At 36.0% G+C, this 20,337-nt stretch overlaps 1 protein-coding gene and 1 long non-coding RNA gene across 4 annotated transcripts in view; one reads left to right on the plus strand and one right to left on the minus strand.

The window, feature by feature from the left end:
• Positions 1 to 20,337, plus strand: part of UGP2 (UDP-glucose pyrophosphorylase 2) — a 65,214-nt gene that overhangs the window by 5,690 nt on the left and 39,187 nt on the right. For all 3 annotated transcript variants that reach the window (XM_025469155.3, XM_025469182.3, XM_025469171.3), the window contains exons 2-3: positions 11,014 to 11,141; positions 11,957 to 12,064. In XM_025469155.3, the coding sequence (XP_025324940.1) occupies positions 11,014 to 11,141; positions 11,957 to 12,064 (236 nt within the window). The remainder of the gene's footprint in view (positions 1 to 11,013; positions 11,142 to 11,956; positions 12,065 to 20,337) is intronic.
• LOC118355892 (uncharacterized) lies at positions 1,835 to 7,978 on the minus strand. Its single transcript, XR_004819222.2, has 3 exons — positions 5,614 to 7,978; positions 5,415 to 5,512; positions 1,835 to 4,043 (listed from the first exon to the last, which is right to left on the minus strand). It is a non-coding gene; the product is annotated as an uncharacterized LOC118355892 (long non-coding RNA).

Raw genomic sequence — 20,337 nt, forward strand, 5'->3', positions numbered from 1 at the left:
TGATTTCTCTTGATAACCAGAATTTATGCCATTGGAGAAAATCCCAGGATTATTAATAAATTAGGGGGAGATCCTTTGAGCATTTGCGATTTAGTGAATGAGAAAGTATGATTCACTTACCACCATTCTGATTGCTTGGAATCTCTTGAGAAGCTTGACTTTTTCTAAAGACTGGTGTCCTTTTGACACAGCCTATGTCTTCTATTCTAAACTATCATATTTTGAACTTGGTGTAATAGTGTTTGCATTGTGGACATCTTTGTCTTGGGTGATTTAATGGGTTGTTCCAGGCACAACGACATTTAATTGAAACCATATCTCTTAGGCCTCTAAAATTCTTCTACCAGGCATGCATCTTTCTATTAATAGCTTATTAAATTCTTTGAAAGTTGGCTTGCTAAGCCATTAAAAGAAAATTAAACTTTATGTGTTTGATTGGGTTTAAGTGTGAGAAAGGGGATAATACTCTATTTGAAAGCTGTTTCCCAGTTATTGGTGATGCAGACATCTCCTTTAGTTTGTTGCAAAGTAATTGTTGAGGGCTCAATTTCTGCCTCTGCCAATAGTCCCATTGTTTATTTTTTTTTCAGCCATTGCCAAACGGAATCGATTGTGCCCCCAAACCATTTTGACAATTAAGGATTGTTTTTGAGAACCATGGAGAAATTGGCTATGTTGTTGTAGTTCACTTCCACAAACAACAAAATGTTTTGTTTTCCAAAACATTTCTAGATATTTGTTATTTTTTCCTATGCAAATCAAGAGAATTCCATTTCTCTGTGATTTTACTTGTATCTTTGAAAAAAATTTTCATTGTATTCATGTACATGAAATAGTCCTATTATGTTTAGTCTACTTTTTAAATATTAGTCACCAAAGTGTAAAAAATACCGTTCTAGGGGATATTCCCTTTATTTATTTTTATTTATTTTTATTTTTTTATTTTTGGGGATATTCCCTTTAATAGTAACTTCATTGCTCTTTGACCACAAAGGCTTGCAGACAAGGTGTTTGTAGTTTGCTTTCCTCTGGTTGCTGCCCTGGCAAAGGCTGATGTGATGTTTCATTTACGTTTAAACCCTGCTTAGAATTTTAAAACTTTCAAAGAGTTCAGGAAAATGGAATAACACAGTTCTATGCACTCTTTTAGGTTCACTTATGCCAGTGATAAAATGCTTAGCCTTGGTAATGAAATATTTAGAGAGTGCAGAGAAACTTTCTTTGATTTTTCATTGCCCAGAAAACAAACAGTATAGAGGGAAAAGGTGGAGAGCATAAAATGATGCTTACTCCAGGGGCACCTGGGTGGCTCAGTGGTTGAGCATCTGCTCAGGTTGTGATCCTGGGATCAAGTCCTACATAAGGCTGCAGCAGGGAACCTGCTTCTCCCTCTGCCTATGTCTCTGCCTCTTTCTTCGTCTCTCATGAATAAATAAATAAATAAAATCTTTTTTAAAAAAAGGATGCTTATTTTGGTATTTAGTTTTAGTCTCACCTAATAATCTCACATTATAGACATAGTTGGATTTTGCATCTTGTCATTCAGGCATACTCCTGGAGGTGACAAACCATGTAAAAATACTGGAACCAAGAAAGGGGAGACCTTCCTCAGAAAGGAGAAGCAGGGCACCAGGATTTGGATTCCAGCTTGGCACTGCTACTGTGTCCTTAGGCACGTCAGCGTCTCTGGGGCCCTGTTTCATCTCAAAGATAAGAGAATAGGACTCACTGACCTTAAAGCTTTTCCAAGCTTAGAAGTTTTATCTAAATGTACATATATCAAATTACAGGGGAAGCCTGCCAAATAATTTTTTGTGCTTGATGATGAGTTTATGTTGTATCTCTTTTCCTTCCTCTTTCAACAAATGAGTGTTCTAGGCCCCTTGGCATACCTTCTTGTATCTGTTATTAATGCTAGGTAATATTAACCAGTTGACACATCTCTTCTGAAAGTTCTGTTTTCTAGAAGTGATATTTTCTTTTTTTTCTTAAGACTTTAAGAGCTGCTCTATTGTATGAGAGCAAAGTTAATATTAATTATTACTGATAAATCTGATTTACGTGTAAATTCTAACAGTTAAAACCAATCTTTAAAGTAAGCAATGCATGATCAGCAAAAATCTTGATTAGCAAGTAGCTCTGCATATTCAGTGCTGGAATAGTTCTCAGAAAACTGGTATCTTTTACCTTTATCAGAAAACATTTATTAAGCATTCAAATGTATGTAACACTGAATCATTTGAAAACCTGTGTAAATATAGGGGTGCCTAGGTGGCTCAGTGGCTGACTCTTGGTTTCGGCTCAGGTCATGATCTCAGGGTCATGAGATCCAAGCCCTGCTTCCAGATCCACTCTCAGTGGGGAGTCTGCTTGTGATTATCTCTCCTGCAACTTCCTTTCCTTCTGCCGGCCCCATTCATAATTTCTCTCTTTAAAAACAAATAAATCTTTAAAAAAAACTATGTAAATGTAAATAATCCTACTATAGTTTTAGTCTAAACTCAATATTAACTTTAATACTAAAAGATTATATAAAATCAACTATTGATTTTTCTTATGATTGACATGGACTATATTCTTCCTAAATTAAGCTAAATCTAAATATATAAATTGGTACAATTTTATTTAATTTCTAAAGTTAGTGAAAACATTATGTTGGTGTTTATATAAGATAATAACAATTGGAAAGAAATTTAGAGGTCATTTTCTCTAGATTGGCTATCAGTTTGGAATTTCTTTGGCAACATGCTGATAATTGATAAATCAATGTCTTAATCCTTGGGGCCTTCAACTGCTCAAGACACAGTCCATATTTTGCTTAGCCCTACTTCTCCATGACTTAAATCCTGGCTATTATCAGGCCCCACCTCCATTAGACTAGATTCGACCTTCTTAATGTATTTCTATCACATATCAGTATCTTAATAGGCTCTTACTAATTATTTAATAAACATTACTTGAATATTTACTATGTTTCAAGCTCTGTATTAGGGGGAATACAGTCCAAACAAACTAGACATGATCTGTTCCAACAGAAATTATAACTTGTTGGAAAAGATAGACATTGAATAAACAATAAAAAGCATGATATTATAAAGGAGAATTAGAAGAATTTACCATGTGAGCATGTAGTGGGCAACCATACTTAGTTTTGAAAGATTTTTAGAGGAGATTACATTTGAACTGAGTTCTGACAAATGATATATATTAGTGGCTCCTTAAGCCACTAATATGAAAATATAAGTCTTGATCTCTTATTTACACATTATCAGGTGCCTGCACTATGTCAGGTGCTGAGGTAGGTGTTGGAAAAACATTTTTCAAGGCTAACATCCTCGAAGTGTCGCAGACAGACGTCTAAGCAAAGAAGTAAACTTTAGGGGGTATTTGATATAGTAAAAAGGCAGGAGTGATTAAAACCTTCACATTAAAGGAGTTGTAATAGAAAGGAAGGCCTCTTTGCATATTCAGAAGCTACCACCTAGAACACACTACATCACCCCCAAAATAGCAGAAGCTACTCAAGTTGCAGAGTTTGAGCTTTTGGGGGCTGAGGTATTTCCTGGAGGCTAGGATGATTCTCATGATTTGGGAATTCATGCTAGGCCACTGATTTCTAATTTTTTCCTTCTCATTTCTGCCTACCCTGCTCTAAATATGTTGAATGACACTTGAGATGTATGTTTTGGGACAATCTTATAATAATTAGAATGCTTTTAATTTCATGGAACAGAAATGTACAAACACTGTTGGCTTGAAAAATGAGGAGATTCACATGAATCTTGAAGTAGGATGTTCCAGAGTTGGCTCATTGAGTATAAAGACTACATCAGTCTCTTCTTCCTTCTCCTCTGCTTTCTTAAGCCTATCGTGCTCATTCTTAAGTTAGCTTACCTTAAGGTCACTAAATGGCAGAAGAAACTGCAGGTGAGGGGTAGGAACATATGTCTGGGGGTGGAGCAGGCCCTATTTCTTTCCATGAGGAGCACCTTTCTCCTAAGTCCTTTGGCAGACTATACCCTTGTGGCTCACTGGCCAGAATCCTATTATTTAAAAAAAAAAAAAAAAAGAATCCTATTATTTCATGCTTAATCCAATCTCTGGGAAGGCTTTAGACCAGTCTGGGCCAGGCACCATCTCTGAAGCACATGGCCTTAGGGCAGACAGTAGGTGACAATAACACTGTGTAGGGAGAGGAAGGATGTGCATGGCTGCTACAAATGGATTTAGTGGAGTATAATTTATATCAGAGCTACTCAAAGCAATACAGGTAGCATGCACTTAGTAGAAATGCATATTCTCTCCACCCCAGACCCACCCCCAGAGTCAGACTCCTGGGAGCTTGCCCAGGAATCTATGTTTTAACAAGCCCTCTAGGTGATTGGTATGCACATTAAAGTTTTAGAAGCACTACTGAAATATCACAAATGAACTAAGAAATTGCAACCTTTAGGCAATCTGCTTTGGTGCTTTCGTTAACTTTGGCTATTCAAAAAGTTATTTCAACTTGGCTTTTTAAGACAGATCTAAGGAATTCATATTTATTTTTCATCAAATACAAATCGCATCAATGAAGAAAAGAAATGATATGATTGAGGTTGCAGCTTAGGGAGACCAATCAGTTCTGCTTGGTACCATCAGATTAGAGTGACACATGGGCAGCAGACTGGTTAGAAAGCTGTCCTCATGACCAGGAGAGTGAAAATGAGAGGGAAATTAAGGTAGCAGCGGTAGGAATGAGAAGCAATGAATGGAATTGTGGCAATTAAAGTATATAGTATTGGATTAGATGTTAGGGGGAAAGAGCAGAGAGCCAACTCTGCTGAGGTGTTTGCAGGTCACCTGGCACTGACCAAGAGAATGTTCATATCATGGAGAGCAGGGCAGTGAATTTAGATGACTTGGACATGTTGAGTTTGAGGTACCCAACCTGAGGATCTAGGTGGAAAAAAGTCTACTAGACTGTAGGGAATGTGAGACTGGAGCTCAGGAAAAAAGATCAGGATGTGAGGCCCATATTTGAGAATTATCAGTAATGAGATTGGTAAGGGAATAATTAAGGGGAAAAGTAGTCTGAGGACAGAATTGTAGGAAACTCAGGGAGTGGAAGAAAGAGCCAGTTATTCAATATTGAGGCCGGTCACAGAGGTAGCAAAAGGTATGGAGTAATATTGGATAATAGAATTCAAAGAAGAAAAGCTTTTCTAGGAGGAGTATTCATAAATAAGTTTAAGGACCACAATGAGAGCCAAAAAGAGGATGGTTAGCTTTAAGTGGTCATAAATCTACTCTGTATATGTCCTCAACTTTATCCATGGTTATTTCCAATTATCAATACATTCTTAGAGTTTTAAACTTACTGTTTAAGTTAAGTCCGCCCTATTAAGTCTGCCCTTATCTGCCATTTCACTTACCTGCTAGTCAGCTGAGGTCTAGAAGCAGATGATCCTCCTCCTGACATATCGTCCCAAGGTCAATACAGGTATACCCCAGAGATATTACAGGTTTGGTTCTGGACCACAGCAGTAAAACAAATATTGGAATAAAGGGAGAATCAAATGAGGGGTTTTGTTGTTATTTCCCAGTACATTTAAAAGTTATGTATAGGGGTACCTGGCTGGCCCAGTGGTTGAGTGTCTCCCTTCGGCTCAGGGTGTGATCATGGGGTCCTGGGATCGAGTCCCATATCAGGCTTCTTGTAGGGATCCTGCTCCTCCCTCTGCCTGTGTCTCTGCCCCTCTATCTGTCTCTCATGAATAAATAAATAAAAATATTTTAAAAAGTTATGTTTATCCTATGCTGTAGTCTATTAAGTGTGCAATAGTATTATGGCTAAAAAAAGTGTGCATATCTTAATTAAAAATATTTTGCAGCTAAACAATACTAATCATCACCTACACTTTCAGTGCGTCCTAATCACTGGTCACAGATCCCCATAACATAGATAACAATAGTGAAAAAATTTGAAGTATTGTGAAATTACCAAAATGCATACAGAGACACAAAAGTGAGCAAATGCCGTTGGAAAAATGGTGCTGATAGACTTGCTCAATTCAGGGTTACCACAGACCTTCAGTTAAAAAAAAAAAAAGCAATATCTGCAAAGTGCAATAAAACAAGGTATACCTGCAGTAGCCTAATGCTATACCACAATGCCTACCTATATCGTTCATTTCATCTCATCATGTAAGCATTTTATCTTCTCACATCACAAGACAGACTACAGTACAATATTTTGAGACCACATTCATGAAACTTCTATTCTCGTACATTACAATTATCCTATTGTTAATCTCTTAGCATGCCTAATTTATAAATTAAATGTTATCGTAGCTCTGTATGTACAGGGAAACACATGCTATATATAGGAGTCTGTACTACCTGTGATTTCAGGCCACCCAGTGGGAGTCTTGGAATACATCCCCTGCAGATGAGTTGAGAACTCTACCATATTTATATCACAAATCATTTCCTGTTGAAGATTAAGTGAGCTCTCCAGTTCTCTGACTTTGGGTTCCTCTCATTGTGGGTTTCCAAGGAAGGTTGGGACTGATAGATCTAATGAGTGGTAGTGGATGGGGAGGTGACCTGAGGAGAGCTTCTAACCTCTCTGTTGCTAATGTATTCCTTCTGTAGTCTTTCCCTGGCCTGTGCTTTGTCCTTTAGAATGTGAAGTTGTTTTGTTTGTGCCGATGTCAGGGAAGGGTATTATGTATAATATATATAATATATATGTATAAGAGATATATAATCTATACCTCTTAGTTGATGAAATGGATGAAATTAAACACCTGAATTAAAACAACCACTTGTTAGATTGAGTGTCTCCTACTTGATTCTGTTGCTTTTGTTGCTTTCTTCTTCTTTCTTCTTTCTTTTTTCTTCTTTCTTTCTTCTTCCTTCTTCCTTCTCCTTCTCCTTCTCCTTCTTCTTTTTTTTTGGCTCCCAGTTAGATAGGGGAAAGTCCATGATGTTGAAATTTTAGTTCTTGTGAACAAGGAAGAATTAGGAAATAAAGATAGCAGGGAAAAAAAAAAAAAACTTCCTTAAAAAAAAAAAAAGTTACTGCTTGTTCTATCCCAAATTAAGTCAACCAGGACAATTGTAGTGACCCCATGTGGAGGGGAGTTTCCTATCTGTTCCATTGGGTGTAAGAAGACATTCTGATAGAAATACTTTTGGAGTGTTATTTTTGATTTTGTGCCAAGGATTAAAGAGAGTCAGACTAGGAGGAAAAAATGAGCATGGTATTTCCACCCCACTGTCGTGGGATGGGACTCAGAATAAATTGGCTCTGCTTCTGAGCTCCAGCATTAGCTGGTTCTATGACCTTGGATAACTCATTTAACTATTTCAGCCTCAGTTTCTTCATCTGTAAAATAACTCATTTAACTATTTCAGCCTCAGTTTCTTCATCTGTAAATGTTGAGGGTAGATAAAATGCTCCTTTTCATCTCTAAAAATATTTTGAGTTAAGACCAAGGTATTGAAATGTTTTTTTTTTTAATTTTATAGCTGTTGTTTTTTTCATTTTCCTTTTTATTTTTTTGAGAGTGAGTGAGTGTGCACACAAGCAGGTGTTGGGGGAGGCAGGCAGAATGAGAGATAGAGAATCTTAGGCAGGCTCCATGCCCCACACAGAGCCCAATGCAGGGCTTGATCTCACAAGCCTGAGATCATGACCTGAACTGAAACCAAGAGTTGGTTGCTTAACTGACTGAGCTACCCAGGCACCCCAGTAATGAAATGTTTGATTCCTAATCCACTCTTTGTCCAAAGTTGAGCAGTTCCCTATTGCTAGGAAGTGAGAAGGGATAAAACATTTTGGGAGGTTAGGAATCTTGTATTATTCAGGAGATTCTTTAATTGACCTTCCATTAGAAACACAACTGTCCTTGCCAGAAGTGTAACCTGAGAATCTTAAGTCCAACAAAACTTTTAAAATCCATACTTCTTTTCCTACCAGAAATTCCAGACCTTTCTTAGAAAACTCAGGAATGGATAAGGAGGTCACTGCTAAGGGAAATGGTTTCTAGCTCTATGCCTCCCAGTCTGTGTCAGGTGTTTAGGATAGACTTTCTTCTTGATTAAGCATAAGTCCTTATTCTTGCATATTCTTTAATCCTTAAAAGCCCTTCTTTATTGTTTAGTCCCTAAGAAAACAAAACTTCATAGTAGCACTGCCCAGAGGAAAGGGAAGGAAAAAGCAGTGGAATAGGGTGGAAGAGGTGATAGGCTCTTTATTTTTTTCTGTGCGTGTGTGTGATAGGCTCTTTATAACATTCTTTGTTGTATTAGCTGTTTGTATTTGTAGTGGCTAGAAGGAATACAAATTGTTCTTTGCATTTGGTGCTATATCAAAGGAATGGGAGGAATAAAGGTTAGGGATATTTGTTACAACTTGAGTTTGAATCTGTGTCTGGGTTTTTTTGTTTTTTGTTTTTGTTTTGTTTTGTTTTATTCTAAGGGTTGAACTCCCTGCAGCTGGCATAATATCACATGTAGTAGTAAATGTGTCTTTCAGCCAGCCTTCTTAGGTTGGCTCTGTAGGGAGGATTGTGACATGGTTTCTATGTGTTTTGACCTTAAATCATGTAGATTGATAGGCAGTTGTTCTGCAGAGGGATTCTTTAAGCTTGATGGGGTGTTTGTTCAATTAGTTTTTTATTTTTATTTTTTTATCGTTTTCATGTAGACAAATCTCAAGAAGCCACTATAGTTATTTTTAAACCTTGCAGTTACATTTGTTGTTACCTCATTTTGGCATTTGCCCAGAATATAAGTTAAATTTCCATTGCTAATTTTTAGGAATGTGACTGAGAATGCTGGCTTTCAGGATCTAACTTCAGCAACAAAGCAGCAAGTCTGTAGATGTCTATGATCCCAACAAAAACTTTAAAAAAAAATCATTATAAAGTTCTTGATCTATTTTAATCCATGTGTGACACAGAATCAAAGAATTCATGTGTTCCTTGATTTAGAGGTTTTATATTTAGTGGATTTTTCTTCCAAATTATTTCTTAAATATTAATATGGGTGTTGGCTTAAAGATTGGGGGAGAGATATCCCAGGTATACCTGAGGCAGGAGGTTTGGGGCAGGGGGATTTTAAACTGTGACCTATTTTAGGATACAATTAAGTCAGCCAAGGGATGAACTTGTATAGTTAATGTCATGTTGACTCTAGTTTAAAATGTTCTGCAGGAGTTTTTAGTTACCTATCATAGTTATGCAAACATGCTCATCCATTGTCATGAATTTTTACATAGGATAATCAAGTTGCCTCTCACTAGTGGAAACATACATTTAGGTTATTTATGGAACACACAGGTGTGTTTCTTAGCTCAAAGAAGTTATTTATGGACCACTGTTTGGGTCACTTAAAATGTTTACTGGAGTCTATAAACTTAGTTGTGTTGTGGTTTATGCCTATAAAAAGAGCACCATTAAAAAATGGCTATTTTAGGATTAGATTATGTGCTCTCACCAAATTTCTTTTTTTTTTTCCTCTTGGGTTTAAACATGACAGAAAACAGATTTTAAAAGGTTTTTGAAGAGCTTGAAGGTTAAATAGCTCATTTGTTAACACTTTTAGGTATTTGGGAGAAGGAGAAGCTGTCTACATTAAATAAATTGCTTTAAGAGTTACATAATTTACTAATTTCTGCTCTCAAAAGTATCCTAAAAATATTATGTTGGCTTTAATTCTGTTTAAATGTTTTCTTCTGTCCAGATAACAAAATAATTTATGGTGGGGATGCCTGGTGGCTCAGTTGATTAAGCATGGAACTCGATTTTGGCCCAGGTCATGATCTCAGTGTCCTGGGATTGAGCCCCAGGTTGGGCAGCATGCTCAGTTTAGAATCTTCTTGAGATTCTCCCTTCTTCATCCCCTCCTCTTTTCCTCTCCCCTTAGTCTTGTCTCTGAAATACATAAATCTTTAAAAAATATTTATGGTGTGTAGGAGGTAGTATTTTTAGTTTTATTGAAATATGATTCTACTAAATCAACATTTGTAGGACTGAGTAGTTGTCAAAAACATGTTTGAACATAAACTTCAAAACTACGTTTATAAAATGACTTAGTTACTGAAGAAAAAGGGTAAGGTGAACAATATAGTCTGATTATCCCTTATTTAGATAAGTAATTACTATCTAGATGGCTAAAGCATGTAAAAGAACCTGTGTTGGCATTTTTCTCCCAAGGTAGTTAGACCTGGGTTGTTTTCTTTTTCTCTACTTTTCTGTTTTTCTTTTCATCTATCAGGCATTTCTGTCACCATTAGTGAGTCACCTTTATTGAGATCCATCTGTCACAGAGATGTCCAGCTATGCCAAAAGCCCTGATAGTCTTGTCTGACACAGATAAACACTGAAAAGTCTTGGCTGAAATTGAGGACAAGAAGCAGGGAAGCAGACCCTGCATCTTTTTAAGTGAAAATTTTGACCATAGAGGTGCCTGGGAGTTGCCAGTATCTCTCAAGTTTTTCTTTAGTAATGGATGTGAAACCGGAGTGGCTTCCCTTCTAAAATGGAAAGAATTCCTTAATTTTTTCATGTGGCCTGGAGGGGAAGGGATTTTTTGCTTCTGTGAAGTTGCTAAACCCCTTCGGTTCTCTTATCGGGCAGCAGTTCCATAAGGGAAATTTCCGTAAAATATACCCTTATTCCAGTTATTTTTCTCCAGCTTTGATGGCTAAGAGGTAAACATTAGTAGAGATGGAACTATACACACAAATGAAGATTAATCCTTTTAGTCCCACCTGCCCCTTCTTCCCAAAAGTCTTTATTAGTGTTTTAGATATACTAGGAATGCATATAGGTGTACCAAATTTGAGGCCATATGATTATATAGTCCTAATTAGTTGATGCTACCGAAATCCTTCAAGTGGGTGATAGCACCATAGGATTGAGCCCTTCTCATTTGCTGGCACACTAGAAATAAATCATTTATAGCTTACCAGCTGTTTGAATGGCTGTCTGATTTTTCTGTTGGTGGTTTTATGTTTTTAAGATCTTAGTAAAGCCATGTCTCAAGATGGTGCTTCTCAGTTTCAAGAAGTCATTCGACAAGAGCTAGAATTATCTGTGAAGAAGGAACTAGAAAAAATACTTACCACAGCACCATCACATGAGTTTGAGGTAAGGATTTTACAATGTTTTTTGCTTCCATCCACCTGCATACTGAGTTGCTATTGCTGCTGTTGATCATCCAGCCTGAAATACAAAATATAAGAGCAATAAAAACATTAGGATTACTTAACACTTAAGGATTTTCAACATTTGCCCATTGTTAAGCCATTGTCCTTTCTTTTTTTAATTCTAGGAAGTTTCTAAAGTATAAAAGAATCAGAACAAAATTTTATTTGTCCTGTGTTCTAATATCATTGGGTAGAAAAACTTAGAATTGTGAGAAGTTTATCAGCCATATATCCTGCTGCATGCGTTTTTCCAGAGAGCCAATTCTAATAGAACCATGCTACTTTGTCAGCTATAATAGCAGTTTCCCAGCATAGACAGGTATTTTTACTTTTTATACTTATAAATCAATAGATCATCCTTTTCATTTTCAAATTTTAGTTTGTACTTTATGTTTTGAGTTTAGTTGTGTTTTATTCCTTTTTCCTTAGGTAAAGATTAATTTTCACTTAAAAGAGGTAGAGAAAGATATTGACAAATAAATATAGAGAACCTATTGAAATTCTCATGGACCAAATAGTGTTCAGGTTACATGATACTGGTGGGAGATTTGGAAGATTATTTGCTTGCATTCCTTTAAGTGTGGTTCTTAGGTTTTCTTCCTCTTTTAAGTGGGGGGTATAAAAAGTCTCTGCTGTACTTCATGTTCTCATAGTATAAGAATTTCATTGAAAGGTGTTTTAAATGTATAATATGTATCTATATTTATTAAATAGTAGGCATTTTGCTAGTTGTAACAAGAACTTCTATTTTCATAGCACACTAAAAAAGACCTTGATGGATTTCGGAAGCTATTTCATAGATTTTTGCAAGAAAAGGGGCCTTCTGTGGATTGGGGAAAAATACAGAGACCTCCAGAAGATTCGGTAAGTTTTAGATAAATTGTAGGAAAATTTAAGGTAATTCAAGGCCTGGTTTTAAATTTGGGGGTGAGGTACTGTGGAGATACTATAAGAACCATCATTTTAGACATAGACAGGAATTGTTTTGCATTCTCTTCCCTCATGCCGAAACTACAGAGATAGCCTACTGCTTTCCTTCCTGTTTGTTAGTCCTATCTTTTCAGTCCTGCAGGGGATTTATGAAAGTTTAATCTCCCTGTAACACTACCTCATAACTTAACATCCCTGAATACGAGGCAATTCTTTTGCAAAGTACCAAACACACAGTAAGAGCTTCATTTATGTTCCTTCTCTCTCCCAAACCATCTGATTTCTCACAGCCTATAGTGTCTTGTACAGATGCTATGTCATCTACTTAAAGCTCTCCTCATGCTTTCAACCCATCTTTATAGCCCTGTTTCCCCTGCCTGCATTTCACAGGTTGTATTATCCTGCTTCTAGACTTTTGTATGTCATTTCCTTGGAATACTTTGGACTGTTTACCTATCAAAATCCTGCTCATTCCAAATGCCTCCACCTCTGTCTTCAACCCCTAGCATAAATCTGCTTTGAAGAAGTGTAGTGCAGTAGTATTATAGGCACAAATCCTAGTTTTACTACTTATGAGCTTTATGTAAAATGAGAATAATACCAAGTGACTTAGGTATTTTACAGGGTTGCCATGAGGCTTTATTAAGAAACATATGTGGAAACATGTTAAACCATGAAGCATTCTTCAGGTACTAGTGGTAGTACATGTGGCACTTAGCTGGCTTGAGTAGTAGTTGATTGTATGTGTGTATTTTTTTCATGCTAGACCTTGAAGTCAGGGGACCATGCGTCCTGAGCAAATGTTTGTTGAGTGGATGATCTAAATGCATTTATTGTCTAGAGAATAAGTTTTGGTAAAGTATTGACTTTTCTTTCTCGTTTGACATCTGCTTTGTAGCACTTTTCATTGCAGGTAGAAGAGACTTGGTAGGGTGGAGCAATTGTATGTAGATAGTTTATATCTTAAATGTTTATAATCTTTTTTTAGATTTTTTTTATTTATTTATTTGAGAGGGAGAAAGAGCAGGAAAGAGAGAGCAGGGGCAGAGGGAGATGCAGACTTCCTGCCGAGCTGGGAGCCCGATATGGGGCTGGATCCTGGGACTCAGTGACCATGACTTGAGCCAAAGGCAGACACTTAACTAACTGAGCCACTCAGGCACCCCTTAAATGTCTACAATCTTAGGTAATCCAATACTGGCTTTAAAACAATGCTGTTGAAAGCAGAGGTTTGGTAAAGTACTGCCTGAAGGCTGCTCCACTGACCGTTTGTAAAGTTTTATTGGAACATAACCATGCATTCATTTATATACCATTTATTGTGGCTTAAGCTAATGGAGACTCTCGTGTTTTTTTCCTGGGAAAATCTACAGTTCCTGGTTAGGAGTGCTTTTATTTCCAGTATGTGGAAAATGCTTTTCAGTTCTTAAACTTGTTAAAATTCTGAATTATATGCTCAGTGTAAAAATAAATAAATAAATAAAATAAATAAATAAATAAATAAATCCCACCTAACAAAGGAGTCTCTCATTTTTGATATTGAAATTAAAAATCTACTTGCATATATTGCTTGCCAATTACTCTGTGTGTGTGTGTGTGTGTGTGTGTGTGTGTGTGTGTATGTGTATCTATGTGCATGTCTGTGTTTAAGGTCTACTGTTTTGGACTTTGATTCCTTGGCTTTAGTGAATGAATTATGATTTATTTTTCTGGTTTTAGTGTAGAATTAATAATATTTTCTCCTGAAAAACAAAAAAGAATAGAAGTCTTTAGGATAGTTAGTTTTTAAAAAAGGGGCTATTTGTAAATTCAGTCAGATTTTTAAAAATGTCTTGGAATAGGCCTAAAGTTATAACAAAAATTTAGGCAAGTGTATTTCTCTCCTTTTAAGTAACTTTGATTTTTGCCTAGAAATGTATTCCTAACTGAAATAACTTAATTTTTTAAATTAATGATAGACCTGGGTGTAAAGGTGTAATTCTTGCTTGCATACTTGGACTTTGTTTTTTTCCTATATAAACTTAACCATTTGATGATAGAGCCTACCTTGAAAGAAAGAACACAGATTTGTTACTTTCAGTTTAAGGTTCAAGATTCTGCTTTGCCAGTGAGAAATCTACCTATCTGTTTTTATTTTATTTTATTTTACTTATTTATTTGAGAGAGAGAAGAAAGCAGTGGCAGAGGCAGAGGTTTCTTTATTTTGAGAGAGGACTGTAATATAAAGAAGGGTTTCTTTAAATAGGCATTGCAGGGTACAGAAAGAAGGGAAGGAGGGAGGGACCAGAACCACCTAGGGATTTTTCCAGTTCAGTACTACCATCCCCAAGAAGGTTCTCACAGACACTTTCAAGAGGCTGTGTGCCTGTAGTGATAATTACTGAGAGTAATACAGAGTTGATAGGGAAAAAGAATTAAGTAAATAGAATTCTGGCTTAATTTGATTTGTGAAGTCTTCTCTCTGTTTATAAAAGTATAAGTCTTCATTAAAAATTTTGAAACCTAGGTTTTAAGCATCTTTAAAAAAATACTTATAATCCCATATGCCCTTAATGTTGAAGGTCTCAGAAGGCAAAAGATAAGTTCGCTCTTTTATGTCCTGAGCTTCTTGAGGCCACAGATGTTACTCTGTATGTTAACAACTTTTGCAAATAGTTCTGAGATTATAGATCATGAGACAATGTTGTTCACCTTGCTTCCCTACATTTTTCTAGCTCCCTTTTTCCTTATCCCCTTCCCTGCAGATTTTCTCTTTTGTCATAGAGATTATACACAAATCAGTTTTCCTCTCAAAACACAACTTTCCTTAGTACACACAGGTTTTTGATTTTTAAATGCAGGTGATACTTTAGCCTTCTAACCAAAAAAGAAAGTATTGTGAGAGAATAATTATTTAGAGTAATATTTCTCACGTCAGCCTTGCATCAAAGCTGTGCTCATAAACATTGTCATTATAGGGTATCTCTGTTTTTGTATAGGAGTTGGCCAACTACCATTTGGCCATCTTGTTTTATGAAGTTTTATTGGAACACAGCCTATAGCTACTGTCATGTGACAATGTGGAGTTGAAGAGTGAGAATTGAGGCCATGTGGTCTATACAACCTAACAGAATTCTGTCCTGGTCCTTCATGGAAAATTTTTGCTGACCCCATTTTAATATACTTATTTATAGAAATTCTTCAGTAGTTTTCTTTACTTCTTTGGCCTCCAGGAAACTGCCTTATAAGTAGGCATTGAAATTTTATGTTGTCATTTTACTTTAAAATTTTCTTATTTTTTTCTTTTAAAAAAATTTAAATGCAATTAACATATAGTGTATCATTAGTTTCAGAGGTAGAGTTCAGTGACTTCTCAGTCTCCCAAGTGCTTATTACATCATGCACATTTTACTCACTCTTGCCTACTATGTTAGTTCATTTTAGTTCTGGTCAGTAAGCATGTACATGTGTTTTTTTTTTTTTTTTAAATCAAAACAACTTTTTGTTGAAGTGTAGTTGACACATAATGTTACATTACTTTCACGTGTACAATACAGTGATTCTTGACATTTTTATACATTTTGCAATGCTCACCGCTCACTGCAAGTGTAGCTACATTCTGTCCCCATGCAGAACTACTATAATACCATTGCCTGTATTCAATGTGGTGTACCTTTTATTCCTGTAACTTACTCATTGTATAACTGGAAGCCTGTATCTCCTGCTCTGCTCCCCTTTGGCAACCATGAGTTTGTTCTGCACATACACGTTCTTCTGAAATGCCTATTGAGTACAGGGGCGCCTCACTGGCTCAGTTGGTAGAGCATCTGACTCTTGATCCCAGGGTCATGAGTTTGATCCCCGCACTAGGCATGAAGCCTAATTTAAAAAAAAAAAAATAAGGAGTCCATATTTTATTGAATTATGGCTAAGAAAAAAGAACCCAATTTATGGAGTTATGGTATAGATAATGCTCTGCCTTTGTTTTCTGAATATTAATTATATACATGTTATAATCAAAGTGTATCTTGACATTCAGCTATATAAATAAGAGAAAGTCTTATAAAAATGTATTAAGGTGTTTTGGATTAGAGCAAGGAAGGACCAATTGGCATATACAGTTTCATTTGACCATTTTATTGTTTTCTAGAGAATCTGTGAATATCTCATTCCTGACCAAGCTTAATGTTTGAGTTTATATGTTGGGTGTAGAAGCGTGGGAACTAGATAAAGAAACAAGAAGTTTTTTTTTTAATTTAGATAGGAAGACAAGGTCCCTGGTTGACTTGATTCTCATTGTTCTTGTTTTATTTATTTATTTATTTTTATTTTTTTTCATTGTTCTTGTTTTAAAGTCTCCAAAAGGGTGGGGATTTATTTGTGAATGGGGAAGAGTTATATGGGCTCAGCTCTTTTTTTTTTTTTTTAATGCAGAGAATTGGCATATAGAATATCATATAATGTGACTTTAGCTTCAACAGATTTTTTTGTTGTGCTCCATAAAATAGAGATCTTTTCTTAGTCTATCAGTAAAAACATTAAAATGTGTATGTTTAAATGATAAGGCATCCAGGAAAGTTAGTATATGTGTGCAGAGTAAAAATACATAATGTTTTTTTTTTTTTGGAAGATGAATCATATTGTGCAGCTAATGTTTGCACATCTTTTTTGAAAGACTTACTGGAGATAGTTTGGCTAAAGATTCGACATGATATGACACAAGACGGTTTGCTTTGAGTATCCTATGTCAAGTGAGTTTTCCAACTGTAGTCAGCAAGTGATATAGCCATTACAGACTTGTTTTATGTGTTTACAAAGAAAAATAAGATCTTGAATGTCAAAGTACTCCACAAAAAGGAAATAGTGATATTTAAGGAAATGGTCCTAAGAATATGGCTGGATACCAAAGAATCTATCTTTTCCTTGATAAAAAAAAAAAGTTTTAAACTGGTAATATATAGAACTACCAATCTAAACAAACATATTTATACTAATTTAGCAAGTACTGCTAAAGCACTAATTCACTACCTTTTGATTCTAGGATGAATGAAATCAACAGTATTTAACAACCCCCCCGACCCACCCCCACCCCGGGCTACCTTCCTTCACATGCCTTCATATAATAGGGGCTCTTTATTTCTGGAAGGAAACGTGACTAAGAAGGCTGATCTTGGGCCTGTAATTCTTAATTTCATTTTGGTTACTTATTTATTTCATTACAGAACTAGTAATGATAAATATGTGGCCATTTTAAAATCGATTCCATGATTGGCATTGAGAGACTCCAGGTAATTGTGTTGGATCAGGGTCTTTAACCACTGCCCTTGTGTCCAGAGCAGAGGACAATCCAGTCCCACAGTATTGAGTTTCTTGGGAAAATCATAACATAAGTATAGATGGTAGTACTGCCCTGGGAACATGCCATTATCCCCTGTTCAACCCGTACCTACAGAGATTCTTTTTGGACCTTGGCTCGTGTTTTTTAAGGCCTAATGCAGATAATTTTATTTATTACCGTCTCCAAGATTATCTTTTATGTAGACATTTTATATAATCAGATGAGAATAATATATCTGTGAGGTTCTCCTATTTCACATTTTCAACTCTGGTACAACTGTAAGGGAATTTACATTTATTTACTATATGATAGCCCTGAACCTACAAGACTAGTTCTGGGAGAATTTTTATATTAAACAAGATGGATGGACCAAGCCTACCTACAATCCTTTCTGCCCTGTAATTCCTTGGGGATATTTTACAGTTCAAACCCATGTTGACCTTTGAACAACATTGGTTTAAACTCTGTGGGTCCAGTTATGCATGAGGTTTTTTTTTTTTTTTTTTTTTTTTTTTTTTACAATACTGTAAATATATTTTCTTTTTCCTATGATTTTTTTTCTCTAGCTTATTTTATTATAAGAATAAAATATATAATACATATACAAAATAAGTGTTAATCTACTGCTTATATTATTGGTAAGGCTTCCAGTTCAGAGTTAGGTTATTAGTGGGTAAGTTTTGGGGGAGTTAAAAGTTAATACACAGATTTTTGACTGCAAGGGGTGTTGGTACTCCAACTTCTCATTTGTTTAAAGGTTAACTGCAATTCATTTTCCTTATTTTAAATGAGATGTGGATAGCAGACTCTGCTTGTCCCACTGTGTAGTCAAGATGAAACTGGAATGTTTACCAGGCATCTCACCCTGGGAAGTCTTTGCAAGGATTGTAGACCCTTCATAGATATTTTGAAATTATAGGTAAAACTGCATAAATACATATTTTTTTTAGGATAGATTTCCTGGCTTCCCTCAGATTCTCAGAGGTTCATGACCTATAAAGGTTAAGAATTTCTCTCCCCCCCATCTTTATTTTTATTTATTTATTTTTTAAGATTTTATTTATTCATGAGAGACTGAGAGAGAGGCAGAGACATAGGCAGAGGGAAAAGCAGGCTCCACGCAGGGAGCCTGACGTGGGACTCGATCCCCGGGGTCTCCAGGATCAGGCCCTGGACTGAAGGCGGCACTAAACCGCTGAGCCACATGGGCTGTCCTCTCTCTCTCTCTCTCTTTAATGCAGAACTATCTTGAATCTCATTGAAGAAACTCTTAGTGGCCTCTGCCAGTCACTAGCTGAGGCTACAAAAATAAGTCTTCTTTTCTCTTCAGCAGTTTGGCCTCGAGTTTGTGGAGGAAACGGCTACCTACAGAATAGTGTGATAAAGCAGTCCATTGGATGCTGTGGAAGCATCTAACTTGCATGAAGGCTCAGGAAAGACATCCTCGTGTTATGGTGGTCTCCTGGGTAACCTCAGGGTAGGACTTCTCTGAGGATGGGAGGAAAATTTAAGAGGAAAAAAAGCTTTGAGAAAAATAGGGGTGTCATAATAATAGGCTTATAGCATGTAGCTAGTCTTCTGGTTGTGGAGCATATGGGGGCTATGTCTGATGTCTGCTTCTCCACGTCTAGAGCCAGATGCCAAGTCTCTGTATCTGCCTCTTTAATTGTGGCTCCTGTTTATTGGCTGAGGTTCTCAGCCAGTGGATTCTGCTGGAGAGATGTCAGAAACTTCAATTTCCATTTAAGAGAGACATTAATAGTGAAAGATTGAAACACAATTTAAAAAACATGCTTCACTATATACCTCAAACAATTTGTTTATATTTTTCAGCATTGTAAAACATAAACCCCCAAATAGTTTAAAATTAGATGCTTATTCTTGTTTTTGTGTTTTATTGCAATTTTGATAAACCTTATAAGATTAATCAGCATTTTAGCTGGTTTTTTTTTTTTTTTTGAATGGCTTTTCTTTTTGAGGGTTTATCGAGGTGTGATTTACATATAATAAACTGTACTCTTTTTAGTGGTGTGAGTTTTGGCAAATGCATACAGTCATGTAACTACCATCAAAATAAAAAATTAGAACTTTTCCATCATTCCCAACAGTTCCTTTTTGCCACTTTAAAATATACTATTTCTTAAACCCTTGCAGGATTCCAGTCCACTCTACCTTTTTTCTTGAAAGCACAAGCTGAGCAAATATATATCTTTCTAAATTATTGCCTTTTCTTTCATTCATACTTCTCACAAGGAAGCGGTCAGCCTAGTTCCACCTTCAGCGGGTTTTTTCTCTTAGCCTTTATCCACTACTCATACTTGTACCTTAATCTTCTATAGAGATTTCTTTTTATAGCCTCTGGCCTTTCCCCTTTCCTCACCTTCATTCTTCCAGAGCTGCTCCAACAATGTGAATCACATATTTAAACTAACAGCATACTCAACACTGCTTTAATCATTGGCTATTTAGTATCGCAGAGTTTAAAGCTAGTATAGGGCATATGCAGGATGATGTTAAGAGGCTTCGGTTTTATTTTTTAGAAAATTTGGAGTTATCACGGTTACTTTGAAGCATTTTTGTCCACAGACTATAACAGGAGGATTGGGTTTTAAGAAATGTACAAGTTTGATTTTAGTGAAGAGCAATCCTAGTCACATAAGCAGGTTGGGATGTATTTTGAACCTCTTATTATCTCTTCTATTTGGATGTGGGCCAAATGCCCTATAAGGTTAACTACTACTTTCATGACTTCAACTGATTTCTATAAAAGGGTTATGAATATAGACCTGTTTGTAGCATTTGAATTTTTCTTTTACTATCTGCATATATTACTTTTCCCCCCAAGTTTTTATTTAGATTCCAGTTAGTTAACCTACAGGATAATATTAGT

The sequence above is a fragment of the Canis lupus genome, chromosome 10 (genome assembly GCF_003254725.2).
Source record: "Canis lupus dingo isolate Sandy chromosome 10, ASM325472v2, whole genome shotgun sequence".
Classification (NCBI taxonomy): domain Eukaryota; kingdom Metazoa; phylum Chordata; class Mammalia; order Carnivora; family Canidae; genus Canis; species Canis lupus.